Source organism: Trematomus bernacchii, unplaced genomic scaffold (genome assembly GCF_902827165.1).
Source record: "Trematomus bernacchii unplaced genomic scaffold, fTreBer1.1, whole genome shotgun sequence".
NCBI lineage: Eukaryota > Metazoa > Chordata > Actinopteri > Perciformes > Nototheniidae > Trematomus > Trematomus bernacchii.
The window spans coordinates 3463619-3486018 of record NW_022987720.1 but is presented as its reverse complement, the minus strand read 5'-3'; the positions used below and the strand labels follow the sequence as shown (position 1 = coordinate 3486018).

At 40.8% G+C, this 22400-nt stretch overlaps 1 protein-coding gene across 3 annotated transcripts in view; it reads left to right on the top strand.

The window, feature by feature from the left end:
* The window catches only part of LOC117492580 (protein EFR3 homolog B), a 34411-nt gene that overhangs the window by 1235 nt on the left and 10776 nt on the right, over window positions 1-22400 (top strand). The window contains exons 1-9 of one of the 3 annotated variants that reach the window (XM_034142914.1): window positions 2134-2356; window positions 9804-9880; window positions 12027-12154; window positions 12945-13095; window positions 15792-15913; window positions 16262-16411; window positions 20510-20644; window positions 21757-21835; window positions 22191-22326. In XM_034142914.1, coding sequence (XP_033998805.1) covers window positions 2350-2356; window positions 9804-9880; window positions 12027-12154; window positions 12945-13095; window positions 15792-15913; window positions 16262-16411; window positions 20510-20644; window positions 21757-21835; window positions 22191-22326 — 985 coding nt within the window. In that variant the 5' untranslated portion in view covers window positions 2134-2349. Of the gene's footprint in view, window positions 1-2133; window positions 2357-2525; window positions 2634-9803; window positions 9881-12026; window positions 12155-12944; window positions 13096-15791; window positions 15914-16261; window positions 16412-20509; window positions 20645-21756; window positions 21836-22190; window positions 22327-22400 lie in introns of those variants that run through there. The other 2 variants (XM_034142912.1, XM_034142913.1) reach the window with 2 other exon arrangements.

Here is a 22400-nt window from a genome sequence, read left to right as displayed (position 1 = left end):
GAGCTGCTATTGACGGACTAATCGCTAATCTCTTCGTTAATACTTCAATCTGCCTATGAACCAAGATACATCACTGAGAAGCCTCAAGACAGGGACATGCAAGCTGGTGGTCTGCAGGAAGTACATTTGGGAATTTGTTCCAGTTGGAAACTTTTTGAAAGTTGAGTTTGAGTTGGCTTTCTGTTGTGTGTGTGTGTATGTATGTGTCTAATGTTTATTGCGTCCAAACTGGGAAGTTGTGGATACATGTCAGTGAGTATAGTATTGAATTGAGCTTTTCTGTCAAGGAATTTTGAAGTAGTTGGTGGTAACATTTTCCGTTAGCGTTGATAGGTAATTAAAGAAATATATTATAACCAGAGAATAAGGGATTTGTAGTCTGCTGCTTATTCTGTTGCATTAAGGTTTTCAGTTTTAGCTTTTTGGAGGTTTACTGTGTCGATAAAAGGAGTAGTGTGTGTCTGTGTGTGTGCTTGTTGGTTGTTGCATGTGTTTGCCTGCCATGCCCTTGCCTGCGCCTGATGTCCCGGCCTCTCAGAGGCTGGCACTGGACTGTCGTACCCTTCTGGACCATCGCATTGGCAAGGGTGAGTGATAACACCGCTTCCTCTGTTCTCTCTCTGGCTCCTTCTCCGTCTCTTGAGTCGCTTGAATAAGGAATTATTTCACTTAAAAGGTGCCTTCTCTATATGCTTCTAAAATATGCCATGTTGTAAAAATAACTTCAATTGAATGTTGGAGGTCTGATTTGCTATGAGCCACTTCCTGTGTTGTAAAATGGATGCAGTTTATTTTATCGATAAAAGAGGAACTTAAACCCTTGAGTAAGCCAACATAAAGAGGAACACTGGCTGTGGTATTTGGCACAGGTTGCTGTTAAACAGTGTTGGGTCATTCATTTCTTGTGTGTGTGTGTGTGTTAATGTTGACTTTCATATAATTTTACACTGATAAAATCTCTGTTTGAAAAGAACACTGTTTGTTCTTCCATCAGAATAAAAGAGATGCTTATAGCTCCAAAGGGAATATTGCTTATATAGCAAAATGTCCGGCATGCAAGATGTAGGAAAACAAAGCTTTATTGTAAATGATTATGATGGTTAATTATTGAAGTGATATTGTACTGGAGTCCTGTTATTTTATCCAATAAAATAGAAGTTCACAGTAAGTATAGAGAGGAACTTCAGCTATCTCTTTATAATATGATTTTGTAATGTAATATCATTTAGTATAACATCAAAAAATAAGATAATATATTTTTTTTTATTAGCTGCCCAACTGAGAACTATTTTTTTTTTCATTCCATACATTTAATTTCAAGCACTCGTTCATGCTTTTACAAGGACAATGCAGCATCTCCAGGTTTATAGTTTCACTGAATTTGTGTGCATTAGAGCCAATAATGTGGATGTCTGGGTTTAATGTTTGTCACAGTTCTATGGTTGTGTTGTGTAATGTAGACAAACACATTGATTTGAAAGTGTTGCTCATGAGTGAGCCAGCTGCTGAATAGTATTGTATTTATTTACAATGGTTTTGGAAAATTAAACCTGGAAGAGATTGAGTCAATAGGATAATATTGAAAATTATAATATTTCACGGTTTGAAATATAAAGAAGCAAATACCAGTAAACATGGTTTTATTAATAAAGACATTTAGGTATTTGGCTAGTAAAAAAAGGAAAGACATTTTGTAGAAAGTTGCCTATGCATATAGGGAAAACTGAAAGTAAGTAGAGCAGGAAGCATGCATGGATTAATGACGGAGAGGAGGGAAAGGGTGATGCTGGTAGGGGAGGGAGAGAGGGGGAAAGGGAAATTGCGTGGGTGGGAGGTCTTCTCCCTTTCCATCCCTGTGGTGCATATTTCTTTCTTATTCTCTCTACATCCGCCTCTTGTCTCTGTTTCCTTCTATGCAACTGAGAAGAATTATCAGAAGTTGGGGGGGGGGGTGTGTTTGTAGGTGTGTGCCTGCATGTGAAATCTGCACAGCCCCCTTCAGAAGGAGCGCTGTTGCAGAAGACGAACAGGAAAATCCAAGGTCATCACGGCACGCTTCTCTGACGTTGCCTTTCAACCCCCTTTCGTGCGTGTGTGCCTGCGTGTGTGTGAGTGTCTGCACGGCAGGAAAAGTGTGTGTAATTCAGTGCATCGGTCCAAGCTCTGCACCAATCACGGTGCGCATTTTAGCTCCATGCACACGTGCAGGCATTTATACCAGAGTGAGCGGTGTGTGTGTTTGTGTGCGTTTTCAGTGCCTCTTGGCACAGCAGTGTGTCTGTATGAGCTACTGAAGCTGCATTGAGAAAAAATAACCATTTGTAGTGAGAGAGTCCAGCATCACGAAGGATGTACGGTAAGAATTACAATCATTCTTCCTATGTGTATTCGTGTGTGTGTGTTTAAGGCTTTGTAAGTATGCGAGTAATGTAAAGCATGCAGCGTTCAGCCAGTTTTCCTACATTCTACCAACACGTTTCCTCTTAGCTTTCTTGTGATAGACTGCAACTGACTAAAAGCGCATTATATGAGCTTGGACTATTATGAGGATACTGCTCTATTTAATATCAGTAATAGCTTACAAGGATACACCGCTTTGAAGATGTTTATTTTCGGTACCGGACACTTCTTTGGTCAGAACACTTTTTAATCAAATGACTTCCTTTGTTGTATTTGAAGTGATAACAGTATGTTCTCTACACTTGTAAAATATTCAGCTCACTGTTGTAGTTATATATGTATATATGTTTTCTTATTATCCTTTAATATTTTTCACATTTCTTAGCTATTTTGGGTTGCACATGATACATTCATGTTTCCTTGAAAACAGGTATAGTATATGTGCTGTTAGAAGTTTTAATTATTGTTACTTTTCTGTAAAACTTTAAGATCATGTTAAAATGCGTTTGGTGTTAGTGTTTTCTGTAGCTATGTTGTTTTTATTGACATGTTGATATATGGTTAATTGATTAGCGCTAATAAAAAATGTAGTTAGCTTTGCTTTGACTTTCGAGACTATTTATGGAAAAATGCTTGGCTAAGTAGGCTAACCCTGCAGACTGGAAGAACTAGCTCAGTAAGACAGAGTGCGTCGCTCTGCTGAGCTCCTGTATGGAAATGTGGCTCTCTGGGCTTGAGTCCCTCATAGCCCAGTTTCAGTGCCTGTTTGACTGTGATTCATAGTGTGTCGGATCGGCCTTGTGTCATGAGGATTTGTTGGCAGCTGGGTCTGTACATCAGTATGTTGGTCGCATAATACCAGCCATGTTCGCTTCCACCCACTCTCGGTGGAGTGTGTGCTTTGAATAATACTTGCACATGGATTTATGGTTGAAAATGATGTACTGTATATGTTTCTGCGTGCAGCGGGTCTAAAGCCTGAAGATACAGAAGGAGAGAGGGGGTAGATGGATGTTGTGGTAACACACGCAACACATTTGAATTGCTGTTATTATCTCCATGCCAGTGACAAAAAATCACATTTCTTCCTCTTTGTCACGCTTAATGCTGTCAGCCTCTCCTGACCGATACCCACCTCCTCTCTTCAGCTCTATACAGCTCTCCCAAACTCATTGAGGGACAGCTTATGTGCATATTGGCTGGCTGTTGAATCAGCCTTACACTTCCCTCTGCGTATCTACAGATTCTTGCGTGTGCTCGTATTTTACTTTGTGAATCTTCTGTTTAAAGACGTTTTGCCCGTCCTTGTTTGCTGATATAAAAATAGCAAGACTTGGTCGGTTTCCCCCCCTCTCCCTCTTATGTAATACTACCCCTGAAGGGCTACAGTCTTTATAACCATCATGAGAAGTATCATGTATTATGCACAGGTGTATACAGCAGCATGTAGGTGGCCACAGGGTTTATGCTCCCGTCTGTGTGCTTTCTGACTCTGGCCTGTATAACTTGCTTTGCATGACCCCCGGGTGAAGCTGATGTGTATTGATGGTGATGGTGCTCTGTCTCTTGCAGACACAACCACTCAAACATACAAACATGAACACCCATAGATCCTAAATGTGTTTTGATATGCTCCATGCAGGACTATATTTACCCTGTTTTATCAGCCACGTGACTTCTGGTCCAGCAGAGCAGCTCCAGGACAGCAGGTGCAGCAAGATATGCTACTTGTCACACACTCCTGTTTGTGTGTGTTATTGCAATAAGTTTGACTTTTATATCATCAAGATCAATTCCTTTTTATTGTGTTGCCAACAAGGCAGTAGCTCTATTTACACTCGGGAAGTGTGGAGGATTTTTAAATAATAAAGAAAGAAAAGTATTCCTTTTATTAGTCATGTTTTGTTTCTCATGCACAAACATGTCTTTCAGAGCTATGTATTTTCTTGTTTGCCTCTCCTTCTTCTCGCTTCCGGATGCATTTTCTCTCCCATCTCTCTATCTATCTCTCTCTCACCCTAATGTGGGAAGCGTTAAGCTGACATCCTGGGGGAAATGGAGAGTGTAATCTGTTAATGTACCAGCCCATTGTTACGGCTATAAAAACAACATTGTGATTGGCTGGCTCCTTGCTATAGTGATCTGAAGGGGTGGAGACCCCCACACATGTGTACACGTAATGCACACATTCTGCGTGGATGTGTAGCTTAGCATCCAATCAGTGTAACATGTAAGAGACATCACTCTGGGCCAAGTTGCACCAGGCTGCAGAGATGTCCGCCTTCTCTCTATTATCTTGTTCTGTCTACCAACATTAACCAGTAATTCATTGTTCCGTCCTACTCGATGTGTGCGAGCATGTTTGTGTGGGTTTATGTGCGAGTGTGTATTGAGTCGCTTGGTGTCCAGCCCCTAAATGTGTTGTCAGCCTGCCATGCCGAGTGGGTGGAAGTCGTGAGACCCCCCCTGTGTGTGTGTGTGTTTTTCACCGCAGACATACAAGTTCTTGTCCACCCACCCTGCTGATCTCTTTTAGCTTTTTTCCACTCTAACCCACCATTATTAACACAAGAAACACTTAACAACTCAAACCAAACACAACTCTGAACAGTGTTCTCTAGAGAGAGAATCATTTCCAACACAAACATGGTTTTGCAGCACAATAACTTGTGGTACAGAATATGTTAATCTTTACAATTATTGCAGTAGCTTTTTAGATTTGCAACAATTTATCAACTTGTCAATTGGAAATAAATTGACAACAAATCGCAGTCTTTTATCATGCAAAAAATAAAAACGCAGCTTTCAGCCGCTCAAATTTTAGTATTTACTTTTCTCCTTTTTATAATATTTAAACTGAAGGTGTTTGGGTTTAGTACTGTTTATGGGCATAACGAGCAATTTGAAGACATCATCTTTGGCTTTTGGAAAACATAACAATTAATCAGCTTGTCAAAAGAACAGAAATTAACTAACTTAAGTTAGCCTTCTCCGTTGCTGCACCCACCCTCTGGAACTCACTACCCCAATCCATCAGAGATTCTTCCTCCCTCACCGCATTCAAAACATCACTCAAAACCCACCTGTTCAACACTGCATTCAACCACTGACCACCCCCCCCCCCCTATTTTCTGTTTTGTTTATCTCTTTTTGTATTTTTTTTATTCTGTCAAGGCGTCTTTGAGTTTCTAGAAAAGTGCTATACAAGTCTCATTTATTATTATTATTATTATTATTATTATTATTATTATTATTATTATTATTATTATTATTATAACTGATAATGAATACGATCATAAGTTGCAGTCCTATAGCATTTGTTGTTTTAGTGACCAGTATGTGGTGCCACTTAAGCAACCGTAACACATAAACTGCTTTTTATCAAGCCTCTGAAAATCCTAAAACTATATTTTTTCTGAATGATGAATTGCCCTCTGTTCAATAAAAAACAGTTTAGACGGTAAAATAATGTATAAAAGAAAAGTATTATGCTCATTTACTTACTTTTAGAATAACACTGTGTGATTCTTACTTGCTAATGTTATCTTTATTTACTGGCTTTCACGTCTTTGCTAAGCTTGGGGAAATTCTTGTTGAGACGATTTGTTGCAATGTTGACCTTCAACTTCTGTGAACTGAGAACATACTGATACTGCCTCCCTGAACTTCCAGAATTCTCCTTTCATTATCGCCAAGGTTTTCCCCACCTTTCTCCTTTCTCTGTGTTTAAATATGCAACCCAAACTCTATTCGATTCGATTGATAAATACATTCCCACAACACATGCCACTAGCTTATGAGCTAACCAACGGCAATGGCAGCCACTTTAAATTCATGCAAAAAAAGAACCTAGGAAAATAAATTGCTTAATGGAAAATGTGGATGCTTGCAGTGTGCCAGAAGAGGGGGAAATAACATGTCAATTGCTACACCCACTCAGCTGTTAAAACGGTTGTGGATTTTAGGCACAATAGACCTAAAAGTGTATTAAACTTTTCTTACGCCATCTTGACTACTCCTCCCCAAAAATCTCGTCTCTCTACTGTTGACAGAGAGAGGGCAGATTTGTGCTGGACAGAGGAGATGCAATAAGTAGCGCTAATCTGTGACTCACCATCCACCTCCCCCATCACACTTCCATCTCTGTCTCTTTTTCCTCTTCAGCCGCCTGTGTCTCTGTCACTCTTTGTCCTCCACCCTTTCCTCTCTACTCCTGGGACCCGCTGCATTTTCATTAATTCATCGGCGACTCCTACACTCAGGCCCCGGGCCAACACCGAGGGGATGAGAGAAGGTGTGAGAGGGAGGTTCAGTGGGTGCAGGAGGAAGGGACAGAGGGAGGGAGGGAGGGAGGGGTGCAGAGGCCTCATTAGTATTTGAAGTGATGGAGGAGAGAGAAGCAGCACTATGAATAGACACGCCACTCTCAAAGATAAGCACCAGCCGAGCTCCTGCTGCGGACTTCAGTAGAACTTTCAGAGGCCTTGAAACGGAGCGGCTTTTAAGTGATTAAGGCACTAAATATGCATGTTGCTCTATTAAAAGGCTTTTCAAGGACATCCTGCCTGTACTGGCTGCCCTACTCCCAAGTGTTGGTCAATGATAACATACCAGAAGGCCGGTGAATGCAGGAACGTAGCCCAGAACAGAGCGCTGCTGCATTGGCTGTGGTTTAGGAGGTAGAAGGGGCCATCGTGGGTTGGTCATTTGTCTTCCTGTCCTCATGTCCTTGGGCACAACAGTCATTGTTGCATTGTAGCTTTCTGCCATTGGTGTGTTACTATCTGAATTGGTCAGTCAGTGTGCTTTGGATAAAAAAGATAAAATGAAATGCAGCCAAATGTATGTGTTTTCAGCTAGTAGCAGTTAAGTTATTCTAATTTTTTAGAAACACACACAACACTTTCCGCAAGGGCTGAAAGTGTTGTGTGTGTTTTTTCTTTCATCGTTTCCTTGGGTATGGTACTATATTTAGTCTAGATCTACAGATAAAACAAGCTCTTAAAGGGCCAGTGTAGTATTTAGTGGGACGAATTGGAAAATGGTATTCATAACTTCATATCTGCTTTTATATTGTAAAATCACCTGAAACTGAGAATTGTTGTGTCTTTTGAAGTAGCCCTTCATATCTACATAGAGAGCAGGTTCTCCATGTACCTACAGTAGCTCAAAACAGACAAACCAAACTCTGGCTTTTGCACTTTTAAAAGAAAAGGGTAACTGTCCTATAAGTGTAGTTATTAATACATTTATACATTTGGAATGATCCTTTTAAATGTTGTTATATATGTGCAGTATATACATGCTCATGGACGCCAGATGGAAAACTAGCAATGTGCTATATCTTCTGTGGTACATGTATCTGGGTTGTGTGTCTAGCAAAGTGTTGTTACAGCTGGGCTCAGCTCAACCATTTGCACTGGTGAGTCAGGCACATGGCAGCTTTTTGCCTCAATCATCTGTGAAATGGGCATAATTGGTCCATTGAGAAAATGAATTGTGTGATTTTGAGAACATGTTACACCTGTGTTACAGTCTGTGTGTCTCCGAGTGTGAACAGTGTTGATCACGAGGCTCGTCTCTGGCTGTATGGGTTGGTTGAAGAGTTCCTATACAATTTGTAGGTGCATTTAAAAGATCAACTGTAGTCCTGATGTGACGACTCCACGGAGAATCTGTCTTATGTTGGATAGAGCACACTGTGAGGCATCTGGCAATCCTGTAAATGTCGGGTCAGTATGCTCTCGGAATAGGTTTTCGTGCACCACCAGCAAAAAATGCTCCAATCTGTTTAACCACAAAGTACAAATAATGAATAATGAAACATTTTTCCTGTGGGAGAAGAGAAGGAAGGGAGCTGATGTTAGAAGGGAGGGAGGAAAGAAAGAGGAAAATATGTTTCTTTGCAGATTGTTTTTCATTTGTCTTATATTAACTAGATTTCTGCTATCTCTATTTAAAGTGTCAGCCTCTCAAACTCTTCATTAAACGTGACTGCATTACTGAAAGCACGATGACCTACTTTTTGTCATCAGCTTTCATATCTCCTAAACTCAAATAGCCTTTATTTGGTGTGAGCAGGAAAATAATATTTGTTATCCTGAGCTGCAACAACGGTTGAATGATGCATTTGTTTTTTTTCTTCATTCTCTGTGTCTCCTTATGACTCACCACTGCTCAATTCCTTCGACCAATCACAATCCAGCTCTCCCTTCGCTGCCTTGCTTGCCTTTCTCCTCAATGCAAAGTCAGAGAAATCACTCTTCACTGTGTTGCACTTTCTCTTCTAGACTGTGTGTGTGTGTGTGTGTGTGTGTGTGTGTGTGTGTGTGTGTGTGTGTGTGTGTGTGTGTGTGTGTGTGTGTGTGTGTGTGTGTGTGTGTGTGTGTGTGTGTGTGTGTGTGTGTGTGTGTGTGTGTGTGTGTGTGTGTGTGTGTGTGTGTGTGTGTGTGTGTGTGTGTGTGTGTGTGTGTGTGTGTGTGTGTGTGTGTGTGTGTGTGTGTGTGTGTGTGTGTGTGTGTGTGTGTGTGTGTGTGTGTGTGTGTGTGTGTGTGTGTGTGTGTGTGTGTGTGTGTGTGTGTGTGTGTGTGTGTGTGTGTGTGTGTGAAAATGCATTACAGTCACTTAGGCCAAGTGACTGTTTATCAGAAGCTCCATGTTTTTAATCTGGTGATTTCAATTCATCATTTGGCATTCTTGCAGAGAATTTGACAATGCCGTTTTCTGGATGCTTGTTTTTATTTTTGACCCGATTCAATTAAATCTATTAACAGAGCTCTGTCAGTTTGCATTATCTATCCACATTCAGCACCTCTCCTAGAAATACCCTGCTTCTCTGCTCGTCAGCCGCTCATTTTAATTTTAACTTGGCACTCTCCACAGGCTAGAAACCGCCAGCACTTCATAAAATCAGCGATGTGTACACTTATATTCATGTGTGCCACTTTAATAGGACCTTAACAGTAGCACTGCTGAGACGAGGCTGTTATCAATAGTTGCTCGTTAGCTTACCCATCATTATTTGATTAGCTGGGACTTCTTTGCCAACACATTTTACGGTTGTTACCGCTCCATGTGTTAAATAATTGTTCCTAATTCATCGTTTAATCTAAATGCTTGATTACTTATTTGGACATCACTTCATTTCCCACCACTACTTCAGTGGTGATACAGTGTGTTATTAAGGTGAAGTCATTATGTAGTGTCTGCAATCTTCCCCTTTGAACAAGTGGCTGATTTCAAACGTACCTTATTATTTCTGGACTGTGTTCTTTCGAAAGGCTTACACAGGGCAGATGAAAAAGAAATGGACGTGTTTGCTTGTTATTTTTCTTTGTTTTTATTGCTTTTCTGCCAGTCATGGTGCACAAATCTAATCTCTGTCATCTCTTTTACATCCTCAGGGGTTTGTGGTTGTTGCGGGGCGCTCAGGCCTCGCTACAAGAGACTGGTCGACAACATCTTCCCAGAAGACCCAGAGGTGAGAAGCTCAAGTGACTTTGTTTTTCTTTGTAATAATGCCTTTCTGAACCTAAATGGTTATTGTTATTGTCTGAAGTTTGTGAACTCTCTTCTTTATGCTCGTGTATATATAAATGGTTTGCCTCTTGCCAATGCCACATTATTGCAATTCTTTTTAAAGAGGAACACTGTCTCTGTATAAGTTTCAATAGCTCATTAGGTTAAATACAAACAAGAACATTGCACAACAGAACACATCAAATATTAGCATAAATGTCTCTGTATCAGATTCAGCTTTCCATCTGTGCCAGGTAAATATAAACGCAGTGTTATTATGATATTGTCTTTCAAGTAGGAAGAGTGGGTAGATGTGGTAAGAAAACATCACAAACAGCCTCAGATGTAACTATCTTCTTCAAAGCTGTTGGTATCGAGCCACGTACCCTTTCTTTTCTAGTGTTTGAGATCTGATACAGATGACTCATAAAGAGAATTCATTTGGATGGAGAAGAAGTAGCTGATTTGTTGCAGAGGGAACTTTTCACAAGTGCCTCTTTGATACTGCAGTAACCCACTTTACCAATCAGTTCTCGGCCAAAACTGCAGTATGCGGGACATACTGTTTCAAGCAGACCTGATTTCGCTGTTTTGTGTGTGTGCATCTGCTCTTTGTGCGCCCAAAACTGGTCTTAAATTTGGCTCTAATCAGCTGTGGATGAGACTGTAACTACCGAAATCCCAGCAGCTTGGGAATAATAAATCCATCTAATAACATTTACTCCAAATTGTGTCACACTGTGAGACCATGTGGGTGTGTTCCATTCACATTTGCTGTGTTTCTCCCAGATAATTGGTGGTAAGAAGCCTAAATATAGTCTCTCCATGTGTCAGAATGTCCCCACAGTAAGATACATTACTAGTTTTAAATTGGAGTGCATATGACTGGAGTGTATCACTGGGAAGAGTCTACAATTTACTCTGCTGACGCTAACAGAAGCCTGCACTGTTTTTCCACAGAACTACAAAATGATTGAACAAAAGCAAATCAACTTTTAAAACTGCAGGTTGTTGACAGCTGCAATATTCTGGCTGTGTGATGGGAGATGGATTTCCAGCCACAGGATGTTTTTGACAAGCAGACAAATCAGAGCTTTTGCCCTGTGCTGACCTCTGAAATAACCCTCTGATGAGAGGAATAGACCCTTTTTTCACAGCCCACATTTTCACTTGAAAAGCACGAGAATTTGTCCTGCTCCAGTTTCAGGGTCCTGGTATTGTGCATGTGTCGTTGCTCACTGGAAAACTTCATAAAGCCATCTTTAATGAAGCAGTAACACCTGTGTTTTTAAAATATTACAAGTCATAATTTAGCGGGTTTAGAGGGTTCAACATTTCAGAAATGGAAAATAAAAATATGATTATTTTTCCTTGGCTGTTAATGATATAAATAATGAATGATGCCCATGTATAACAGTGATTATTTTTGAAGATATTTTGCCTTACATAGCTACGTACAGAATACTTAAAGTGTACAAATCAGTTGCCATGTCTCCAAAACATAACAGTCTTATATATTTCTGTTTGTAGGTGTTGCTATTTCATTGACTTCATGTTTTGGCTCCTGCCTGAATGTCAACTAGATATCAATGGACTGTAAACATTTTTTAGCTCTCTCCCTGCCTGACCAAACTGAGCAGAGAAGTAGGTCAAGGGCTGGAGTAGGACGTGAAACTTGGTGAACTAGTTATACTTCAATTTTGTTTTTGAGGAGGAGTACACGCACTATCAGCTCAGACATATTTATGGAATAGAAAATGTATTCTTTCTCAGTGGAAGTCAACACACGTGTCTTAACCAGTTGCCTCTTTGTTTAGTAGACATTGGGTGTCGGTACTCAATGCCTTTTGAACAAGCCAGTACCAAATAATATCAAAAAATCTTCACTCTTACCTGCATACAATCCTTTGTGCACTGGCTGTTAACAATGCACAGCCCTAGTGGACATACCAGCTTCATGTAAATCTCATTTGTCTCCTTTGTCCCGAGAGTGACTGTATTCTCATTTTTAGTAATCTACTCTTTAAGGATTTTAAACCTTGTAAAACGTTTTTCCTTCGTCTTGTTTTCACCCCTTCTTTCTATCTCCCCCCCCTTCACCCTCGCAGGATGGTCTGGTGAAGGCCAACATGGAGAAGCTGACGTTCTACGCCCTGTCAGCTCCAGAGAAGCTGGACCGTATCGGAGCCTACCTGTCTGAGAGATTGTCGAGGGACGTGGCCCGACACAGATACGGGTGAGCATCTTCCGTCAATCACAGTTCAAAACAGTTTTCAAAAGACATCTTGGCTATCTCTGCTTGGACATTTTGTATAGTATTTATAATCTGCCACACATTAAACTTAAATTCAGCAAAGTTGAAGCTATTAAATATAACTTATTCTAAGAAATGGAGGTTATCTTGCTATGAATTAATAAGAAAAGTGGTGCCTGGAATTGCCTTCCATCAAAGACATTTACACTGACAGTACATCAGAGAGATGCTTTAAAGATCTCCATTAAAGAACGTGTGAAATAGTATATATTTATCTTATATCCCACATGCAAACTTTAAAGAGAACTGTACAATTATGCCATTGCATTTATACCAAATATTTGTGTTGTTGAACCTTTTCTGTACTCTATAATGACTGCATACAAAGTAGCCAAGTAAAAGGGGCAAGCGGTCGTGTTTTTTAACATAAAACTGCTGCAGGGTCATCAACGGTTATTTCTCTGCACTCTCTGTACCTACTCTAAATGCCACAGAAGTTGTTGTCTTTATGACTCATGACTAGGACGCGCTGTGATGATCTCGCCGATGCAAACAGCTTGCACAGATTTCATTAACATTTGGCAGAGTCTTGCTATAATCTGTTATCTATATATGTACTTTAATATTTCCAGAGCCATGGGAATTTAGAGATTTAAAAGAAATACGCACATACTTTATTATCCATATAAGATATCCAGACACAGATATTACTGCGTTGAACGTTAATTGTGTCATCCAGATGTTTCTGTGTGTGCTTGCCCTCCTCCTCCAGGTATGTGTGTATAGCCATGGAGGCGCTGGACCAGCTGCTGATGGCGTGCCACTGTCAGAGCATCAACCTGTTTGTGGAGAGTTTCCTTAAGATGGTGCGGAAGCTGCTGGAGTCCGACAAGCCCAGCCTGCAGATCCTAGGAACCAACTCTGTGAGTATACACCATCGTATCACTACTTTAAAGAGTCCATCAGATGTTTAATAGTTTTGCAGCAATGAAAAACAACAAACAGTGTGAGATTTTTAAAATGCTGGCCTTGATCCTAATTCATGACGAGCATTCGGTTTAGCTATGACTATACATTTTTATGAAAGAAGTACAGTGTGAAACATATCTATAATAAACTTTACTGTGATAAAAACTCAAGTAAAAGTTATGGTAAACATTAAAATAAGGTCATGAAGTGATGTTATCATCTTTATAAGTTCTGAAAGTGGAGTAGATGCACTGTCTATTTTTATTTGACTAAATTGAAGGTGATATTGTGAAGGTTTTCAATTTACTGCAGAAACCAAAGGGTGCTTTGAATATAATTGAATCCAAAACAAAATTGCCTCGCCATACATTCTTGGTCACAAAAAGGAGAAGGCCTTTTTTTGTTATTTCAAACTTAGATAAATACCTTCAACTGTTATTCATTAATGTGTCGAATGTGCTTTAGGTTTTTCGGCCATCAAATGTTGCCCATTTCAGTAAATGTCGGGGTAATATGTAATCAAAGGTTGACAGGGCACATTCCTACCTACTCTGATATGATTGCAAACAGAAAGTGAAGTTAACTTTGAGAGGTAACTGCTTGAGTATTTGAGTAAGATCAGCGCTGCAGAGGGAGTGGGAGTGGGAGTGATGAGTATCTCCTGATGTAGGAAGCGGCTATCAGCGCTGGGCACCGGATCAGCAGAGGGCACATAAAGGAAATCAGATTAGCCGCAGACCACAGTGCTGAAGCTTTGCAGTCATCTAGAGACACGCCGGCCTCTCACTCATAATCTTCATGCTATCTGTCTCCCTACGCTAATGGGTGTGTATTTAGGACAAATGCCGGTCCATACACTGATCCATTTAAATGCACACACACATTGATCCACAATTAATTACGCAGCACTGATCTGAGCGGAAGGAAGTAGAGTTTTGCATTAAATGCGGATTTAAAGCTTTGCATTCAGAGCGCCTGTAGTTCAACAATGTGAAGATATTGATTGGGATTCACTTTAATACTCAGTCCATACACACACAACTCCTGAGTTTCCCCACTGTATTTGACAGCATCTATAGCATCTATCCTTTTTAAAGGTCCCCTATTATACTGTTTTTCATCAATATATTATAGTTATCAGATATATATATAAAATGTCTCTGAAGTGTTTGGCTCGAAACACCAAACAGATCACCCATTGTAGCATCCCATAATCCCCTCTGTTTCAGCCCTGTTTCAAAAGTGCTGATTCTGTGTCTGTTACTTTAGATGAAAATAAGGAGCCACTCCCCACGCCCCTCAGAGAGATATTTGGTTAAAAGAACACAATGGTGCTCTAGGAGGAGATTCAGGTGATAAGGTGGGGGGGGGGTTACCTTGGTTGGTGATTGGCTAATGGTTATAGAAGCCAAAAAAACATTATGACATCACAAAGTGGCCAAAATCTGATCAACTCATTTTCAGACAGGTTTTTATATAAATGGATCAGGACAAAAAGCGAGCAAATCTTTTTTCCTGAAACTTTCAGAATCTCTTGACACAGAAGGGACACGTGCATGTATGAAAGTCTTGAAAAAATAGATTCAGAATAATAGGTGACCTTTAATGTGCACTGTATGGCTCATCTGAAGCCGCAGACCAGTGTCACAGAGCGGTGAAAGGAGCGGATTAGAGAGTTTATCACCACAGGACTTCAAGCCCGGCCAGGTTTTCTCACACTCTCTGACCTAAACACCTTGTGCTGCAGAGCCCTTTCCAACGCCAGCCAGCTCATCAACACATCAGTACCTGAGTTAGTGTTTCTGTCATCTTGCTTTATGTGATGTGATAAAAAAAATGTCTCGGGGCATAGGGTTAGTTTCTCTCGGTGTAGCTCTTTGGAAAGCATCAGAAATGTTATGATCTCAGCTCTCCATCCATCACTTACTGTTTTAGACCCTACACTTACAGCTTTCGTGCAGATAGAGAGTGCATTTCTGAGTTGATACATTGATATCTGGAAGCTGCCCGGTATTACTGCCAATAATCCTGGGCAGTTTCCGGGTATCAACTGCTGCAGCGATTTACTGCAGCAGCTGAGCAGTTGCACACAAGTACTTCATTTAATTTACTCAAGGGTACTTTCTGTCATTTCAAAACCACTCTAAGCACTTATTTTGTACACAGGAAATAGATTCTCAAGGCTCTAGATGTTCACTCTCAACATAAACTCTTCTTTATGTTTAAAGGGGGAGATGAGGTTTATTACCACCTGCTGTAATGTTAATTAGTTATATATTCTTGCTTCAGGTAGCATCTGCTCTGTTTGAATTCTAAAGAAATCCACTTCATAATTTATTAATTGGAGAGTGTTGTGAAGCTTAATGCCAGCGTGTTTAAATGGTGACATTTTACGACCCAGTGGGAGAGACCCCCCCCTCTGCCCTTTGCTCTTCACTTAATAGGATGTTATGGCGCTGTGGTTTGACTTTAATTTAGAAAAGTATTCATCATGGGGATTTAGGCTTTAATCAAATTGAAAAGAAAACTCTTTACAAACTAGAGCTTTCGAGGAGCAGACTTATTTCTCTTATATCTCTTGAGTTGTAGAAGTTATGTTTGACATGAACAAAGGTTTGATTTGTTCCCGTGTCTCTTCTTCTCTTCTCAGTTTGTGAAGTTTGCAAACATAGAAGAGGACACGCCATCGTACCACCGCAGTTATGACTTCTTCGTGTCGCGCTTCAGTGAGATGTGCCACTCGAGCTTTGAGGACCCTGACATCCGCACCAAGTGAGTGGACAGATGCTCGATTGAGCTAGAGACAGATTGAACAGCTTTTTTTAGACTGGCTTCAGGAAGTCTTTTTTTAGACTACCTCTGCCCCCTCCATATTTTAATATCTTCATGAAAAAAATGCAATCCTTTTGAAATTGATTTTTGTCATCTGCTGGAAATAGACAAAGTGACATATTTGAACGTTTAAAAAATAGCTCTGCAGGATTAAAGATGAACAGATTTGGACTACAGACAAGACAAAAACAAGATTTCCTAAATTAAATCCTCCATTTATAGATTCTGTTGCCAGTCAGAGGATGTCTGGTGTCTGATTTCTGATCTTCTATTTCTGTTGCCTGCTAGGATCCGCATGGCAGGGATCAAGGGCCTGCAGGGTGTGGTGAGGAAGACTGTGAACGATGAGCTGCAGGCCAACATCTGGGACCCTCAGCACATGGACAAGATCGTCCCCTCTTTGCTCTTCAACCTGCAGAGTGGAGAGCGCACGGAGAGGTGAGTGTGCACCAGGAAAATGTTTGGGCTTTTGTAAGTTGCTGTTTATCAGGTCTGTTGAAAAAAACCATCTGGGCTCTCCACAAGGATGTGGATTGTCCACTCAGTAGCCACCCATAGGGGTCCGGGTGCATTCCCACCGCAGAACAACTTTAGCAGTAAAGGTCAAATTCAGTGTCCTCTATTCCATTATTTATTATTAGGCTTCTGGTGTGTTTTAACCAAAAGGCTGTAAATAGCTATTTATAGTAAAAAGTATACCTTTTCCTGACTTATTATAATTGTTATAATTAAGAATCATTAGACTTAATTTTGTATCATCATTGGCACCTTCAGTCTATAATATTCAGCTAATAAGCACATGCCACAATGATAGTAATTAACAGAATAGACACATACTCTTAAATAAGGTCATTTAAAGGTGGAACATATTTTAATCACATCTCACCTATGTTTAGTTGATTAAAATTACTAATCAAATATTCCTATGGCAAAATTAACTAATATAGCAAACCCTGTGAATACCTTACTGTTAGTTTAACAACATTGCCTGTTTTATGATGTGTTTACAATGCGCTTTTAAAAATGAGGCTGTTGTAAAGGTGCAATGTAAATAAGGGTATTTCATGAATTTGTTCCTAATAAGCACATAACTATCTGTGTGTGGTGTTTATGAAAGATGCACTAGTTTCATTGGACTTTTTAAAGCTTACTGCACAATTGTGAAGTTGCTGCCACAGTGGTTTTCGGGAAATAGCTTTACTGAGAAGGTCTCCCGCCTGTGTTTCTTAAAACGATTTAATTGAAATCAAAAATGAATATATTACAGTAGCCGACTGGATTAAATAAGTCGTCAGCTCTTTTTCCCGGCAGCCGGTACTTATCAAAATCTCAGTATTTAATAGAACCAACTTTTTTTCCCTGCTACCCACTACCTTGATAATTGAATGCCTTGTTCCAGGTGCTTTTTGACACCACTATATTACATTACATGTTACTTGTTAGACGCTTTTATCCAAAGCGACTTACATACTCAATACTATGGGCAATCGCCACAGGAGCAATTTGGGGTGAAGTGTCTTGCCCAGGGACACAACGACATGCTGACTGCAGTGGGGTTTGAACCTGTGCTCCCCTGATCCGAACACCAACGCACTAGGCCACTGCGCCACAGCCTCCCTATATCATTTGTCTGTTCCTTTAAATGGCTGTTTTGATCATATTAAATGTCATAATGTTGATTTGTTGAAAATTGGTTGACTATTCAACCTACTGAAATAATTGTTTTCAGTAAAAGTGAGGAAATTATAGGGCTCAAAAAAGGTATGACTGCAGTTAGGAGACAGGTAATACAGCCCTGGTATTATGTCATGTCATTGCGAACAGGTGGTGGCAAACTTGATGACCAAAAATGAGTCACATTGACCGCTGTGTCTCGGTCACTACGTCAAGAGTTATTGTGTTGTAGGCGACCGGTGCTATTTGTCTTGCGTTAGGCCATATTTGTCCATGTCATTCATCATCACTGTCATCACTGAGAGAACTTACTGACAGCTCTGATCCCCTCACGGACATCTGCTGCCCACCTGCAGTATTCCAAGGACAAAGACAAAGGTAGAAAGGTTAAAAAAGACAGAGGGGGGAGGATAGAGGATAAACAGAATTGGTTGGAGACAAAAAAAGGATCACAATTACATTGAGAGCTGGAGGTTGCCAGTGAGAGAGTCTGTAGCCTCCCTCTCTTGGCCGTGTTCCACATAGTGAAATTCACTTTGACGTCAATGCCGACTTCTCAAGTTAAAGGGGGAGGGCAGCGAGGAGAAGATTGGGTGGAGGGTAGATAATAGAAAGTACAGTGATGGAAATGTGGAGCTTATTGAAAGAGACGGAGACAGATGGACAGCAGACAGAAAGGCTCCAACAGAGAGACACGATTCCCTCTCAGCCTCCCTTCTCTCTGTGTGTGTTATTATGAAGCCTGCCCCTGCTGTGCATCTGCAGTCATTACCAGACGTAAAACCCACAGCAGTCAGTACAGTCTAATTAAACTCACAGATGGTGCCTTTTCTCTACATTAATCCCCATGTACGTGTTCATTTAAAGATCTAACTCGGGGACAGTCTTAGCCAAGCCTTCTGACAGTTGAGATTTCTTTAGACGTTTGTGGAGCTCCTGCTATCTTTCCCAGAGACCCATTTTGTGTGTCATACTTCAAGAACAAAAAACATTGATTTAATGCTGAACTGAATAGTTTAAGGCTTCATTCATAAGGTTGTCATTGAAATTCTAAATCATCACTGAATGATGCACAATTGTGTCTATTCATTTAGTTTGAACTTGGTATTTTAGCCGAGATGCACATGAAGATTTGGCTTGATTCCAATTCCAATAATTCTAGAGTCCAACATTTGAAGTTTATTTATAAAAGAACGATGTTATATGTTGTTATTTCCAAATTCCCAACATGATTTAATTCATATTTGTTTGTGTTTAGCCTTTGTTTGTGTTTAGCCTGTGTGGCCCTATTATGCTTTTGGGTGTTTTCCCTTTCCTGCAGTGTGTTATATCGTTTTTTTGTGTGCATGTAAATGGTCTGCAAAGGCTGAAATCCCAAAGTTGCCCCCAGAGGGAGTTTCTCTCCCACACACTCCCCCCTCGCCTGAAACGCCTCGATTGGACTCCTTTGTTTACTTCAACAACATAGTGACATCACTACGTAACATTGCTTCTGTTGGCTAGCGCTCCAACACTTTGTACGTAGTAGGCTAAGGGGCGGGACATCTCAAAGCGGTTGACCAATCACAATAGATCCGGCCAGCTCACCAATAAAAAAAATAAAGAACTTTTTGAACATTAAAGCATGGAGACATGTCATAATATAGGCACAAATAACAACCTAAGAATCAGCTTAATAGGGCCCCTTTAAAAAATGTTTGTGTTTACTCCCCTGCCTGCCACACAGACAGGGAGGCCCGTGCTGATTTATTGGTTTTAATGTGTAGGTGCCTGCTCAGACTTTATGTTCCCTAAGCCATTTTCTTCCAGACATTGCCTCAGCAGAAACGTTTAGCAGAAATGATCCATGCCTTTAACATGCCCCTCCTCAGACTCAAACACTGCCTCTGGGAAATGGTTTGATGAGAGCAGGTATAAGGGTAAACTGCCTAGCCAAGTAGTCTTCGAGATGATGGAGATGGCTGATTTTTTTTTTTTGCATGCTTGTGAGTTTCCAAATCATTATTGAAAACTGTGTACTTGGAGGCTGTTAGGTTGACTTCAGAATGAAGTCTCCCACGGGGGGTTTAAGATGCACTTTTCAATCCGATAGGGGTCAATGGGAGTGGATTCGTAAGCATTATAAGCTACCGCTGAACAAATGCTAAACCTCTCAGCCATAGCGGTTTATAACTCATTGGCACCACTAAAATAAAATGGCTTCATTTACGTGTGTGACCTTAAAGTAAAACCAATATGAACCCTTTATTTTTCTTGCTTTTACTGTTTTCCATTGCCCCTCAAATGTCAGTGTCTTTTTTCAGAGTTGAGTTAGAAACGCCCAGAGAGGCAGGAAGTCTCATTACCTCCACAGCAGCGGCAGGCCTGATGAAAGAGTGAGGCTGTTAATAAATAATGTCATCATTGGTGGACCACCCGGGGCTAGTCATGACTAAGATGGAGTTATAGTGGAGGCTTTATGCATGAGAACAAAGACAGGCTGGACACGGTGTCAGTGCACACACACACACTTGCACACGTATACAAACTTTGACACGTCTAATATGTCCTTCATCGTGATAACAGAATGGCATTGCACAAATTCACACACACATTTTGTAATTTCCACTGCGGAGGGAGAAGTCACCTCAAGGCTGCAGTGACGGCAGTCCAGAGTGTTTTTTTTGTGTGAGAAATCTCACCTTTTGTGGAAATATATGATTGAGTAAATTACATTTTAAACTCATTTGAACTCCTTTCTCTGTTCTCTCATTTTCTCTCTCGCCGCCTCTCCCTCTCTCTCCCCCCTCCCGACTCGACTCGACTTCCCCTCCCCTCCCTCTCCCCCTTTTCTGCCTCCTCACCTGCCTCGCTCCCTTCCAGCCGCTCCCCCTCTCCGCTGCAGGCGTCGGAGAAGGAGAAGGAGAGCCCGGTGGAGCTGACGGAGCGCTGCTTCAGGGAGCTGCTGGGACGAGCCGCCTATGGCAACATCAAGAACGCCGTCACGCCCGTGCTGATGTAAGACAGCCCCTAAAACTCTTTCTGTGATTCCTTCCTTTGTGTTCTGCTCGTTTTCTGGCGCATTAATTACAAGGGAAGGATGCATCTTAATGCTATGTTGCGGTATTTTTGTATCTCTGCACTGAGTGGCATGTAGGCGGAGCAACAAGGTCAAGGCAAGGTTACACAGTTTGTTCCAGACAGATGCATGACTAGCAGACATTTTAAATTGTATTTGAATGAAATTGTGTTTCACCGCTTTATCTTACTAAGGTCATCTTCTATGCTGTTGTCATTGAACTTTGATGTCTCTGAACCTGGTCCTCTGTGATTCATGTTTTATTTTAAGTTATGTCCCTCCATCCATCTTCCTCTGTTGTTTGAATCTGAGCTACTCTTCTTTCTTCTATGCTGTTTTTTATTATCTCTCAGCCGTTTCCCCTAGAGCTCTAGACATTAACTATTTATTTCCGTACGGAGTTGACTTTTCATTTTTGTCTGTTGAGCACTTATTATCTATGAATACAGCTAACTAATACAGTGTATATTCAAACAGCCACATTTTGAATTTTGCTTATAAGTCTACTGCCTTTTATGGACTCATGTTGTACTCCAAAATCCAACTGCAAACGGATTTACCATTTGTACATTTAAATATTACATTTATATCCCCTTTGAACTCTTTAATCCATCATTATTAGTTGTCTCTCAATTTTCCCTACAATTCATCTCACTTGTCATGTTCTGTTCGAGACCGGCTCTCGTCCATCCATCAGCGTCTCTGTGTCTGTCTGTTTCGAGCCTTTGATATTTGTCCTCCTGCGCCTCTCTGTGCACAGTTTTCAGCAGTGACGACCTTGATGTTTGATGAACGTTGCTGAATACACTGAACAATGAAAGACAAAGTTAAATGTTTATTCTCTCATAGCAGTACATCGTTATACGTCTTATGGTTGGGCATCTTTACATTTATTTCACATAAGTTAACAAAAAACCCAGATTGAGTCTTGATTTCTGGGATTTATTAGAAACTATACATTTGCTCTTCATCCCTTGCTATCCTCACCATCACTACCTCCTGTCAATGTTTTATAACATCGTCCCCGTGCTCCTGTCTGTGTCCCCTCCAGGCACTTGGATAACCACTCTCTATGGGAGGGGAAGACCTTTGCAGTTCGTTGCTTCAAAATCATAATGTACTCCATCCAGGTAAGTGTCTACATATCCACTAAGACCTCCTCATCACCCCTTTTCTCTGTCTTTCTCCTTGTCTATAAATCCAGATCCAAGTAGGATTCACACAGTAGCATATTTGTATCTAAGTTTTATCACACGTTTTTAAAGCGGCTAATTAGAAATATGCTCAAAATCCACCCTGTGATGCCTTTTATTGGAGAAATATGGTCCCACCAAGCTATCCAGCACCCTAGTTCTTGACCTTTCTGAATGACTTGATGTCATGTTACAGATTTACACCACTTCGAATTCCCTCTTTTCCTACAGTTTTCTTGTTTATTCATTTTAGTTTTTGGTTTAATTCCTTCTTTCTCTCCTGCCCTCCCAGTCTCAGCACTCTCACTTGGTCATCCAGCAGCTTCTCGGTCACCTTGACGCTAACAGCAAGACCTCAGCCACAGTGCGAGCCGGGATAGTGGAAGTGTTGCTGGAGGCAGCCGCCATTGCAGCCAGCGGCTCCGTAGGTGAGAAGACTGACACACACACACACACACACACACACACACACACACACACACACACACACACACACACACAC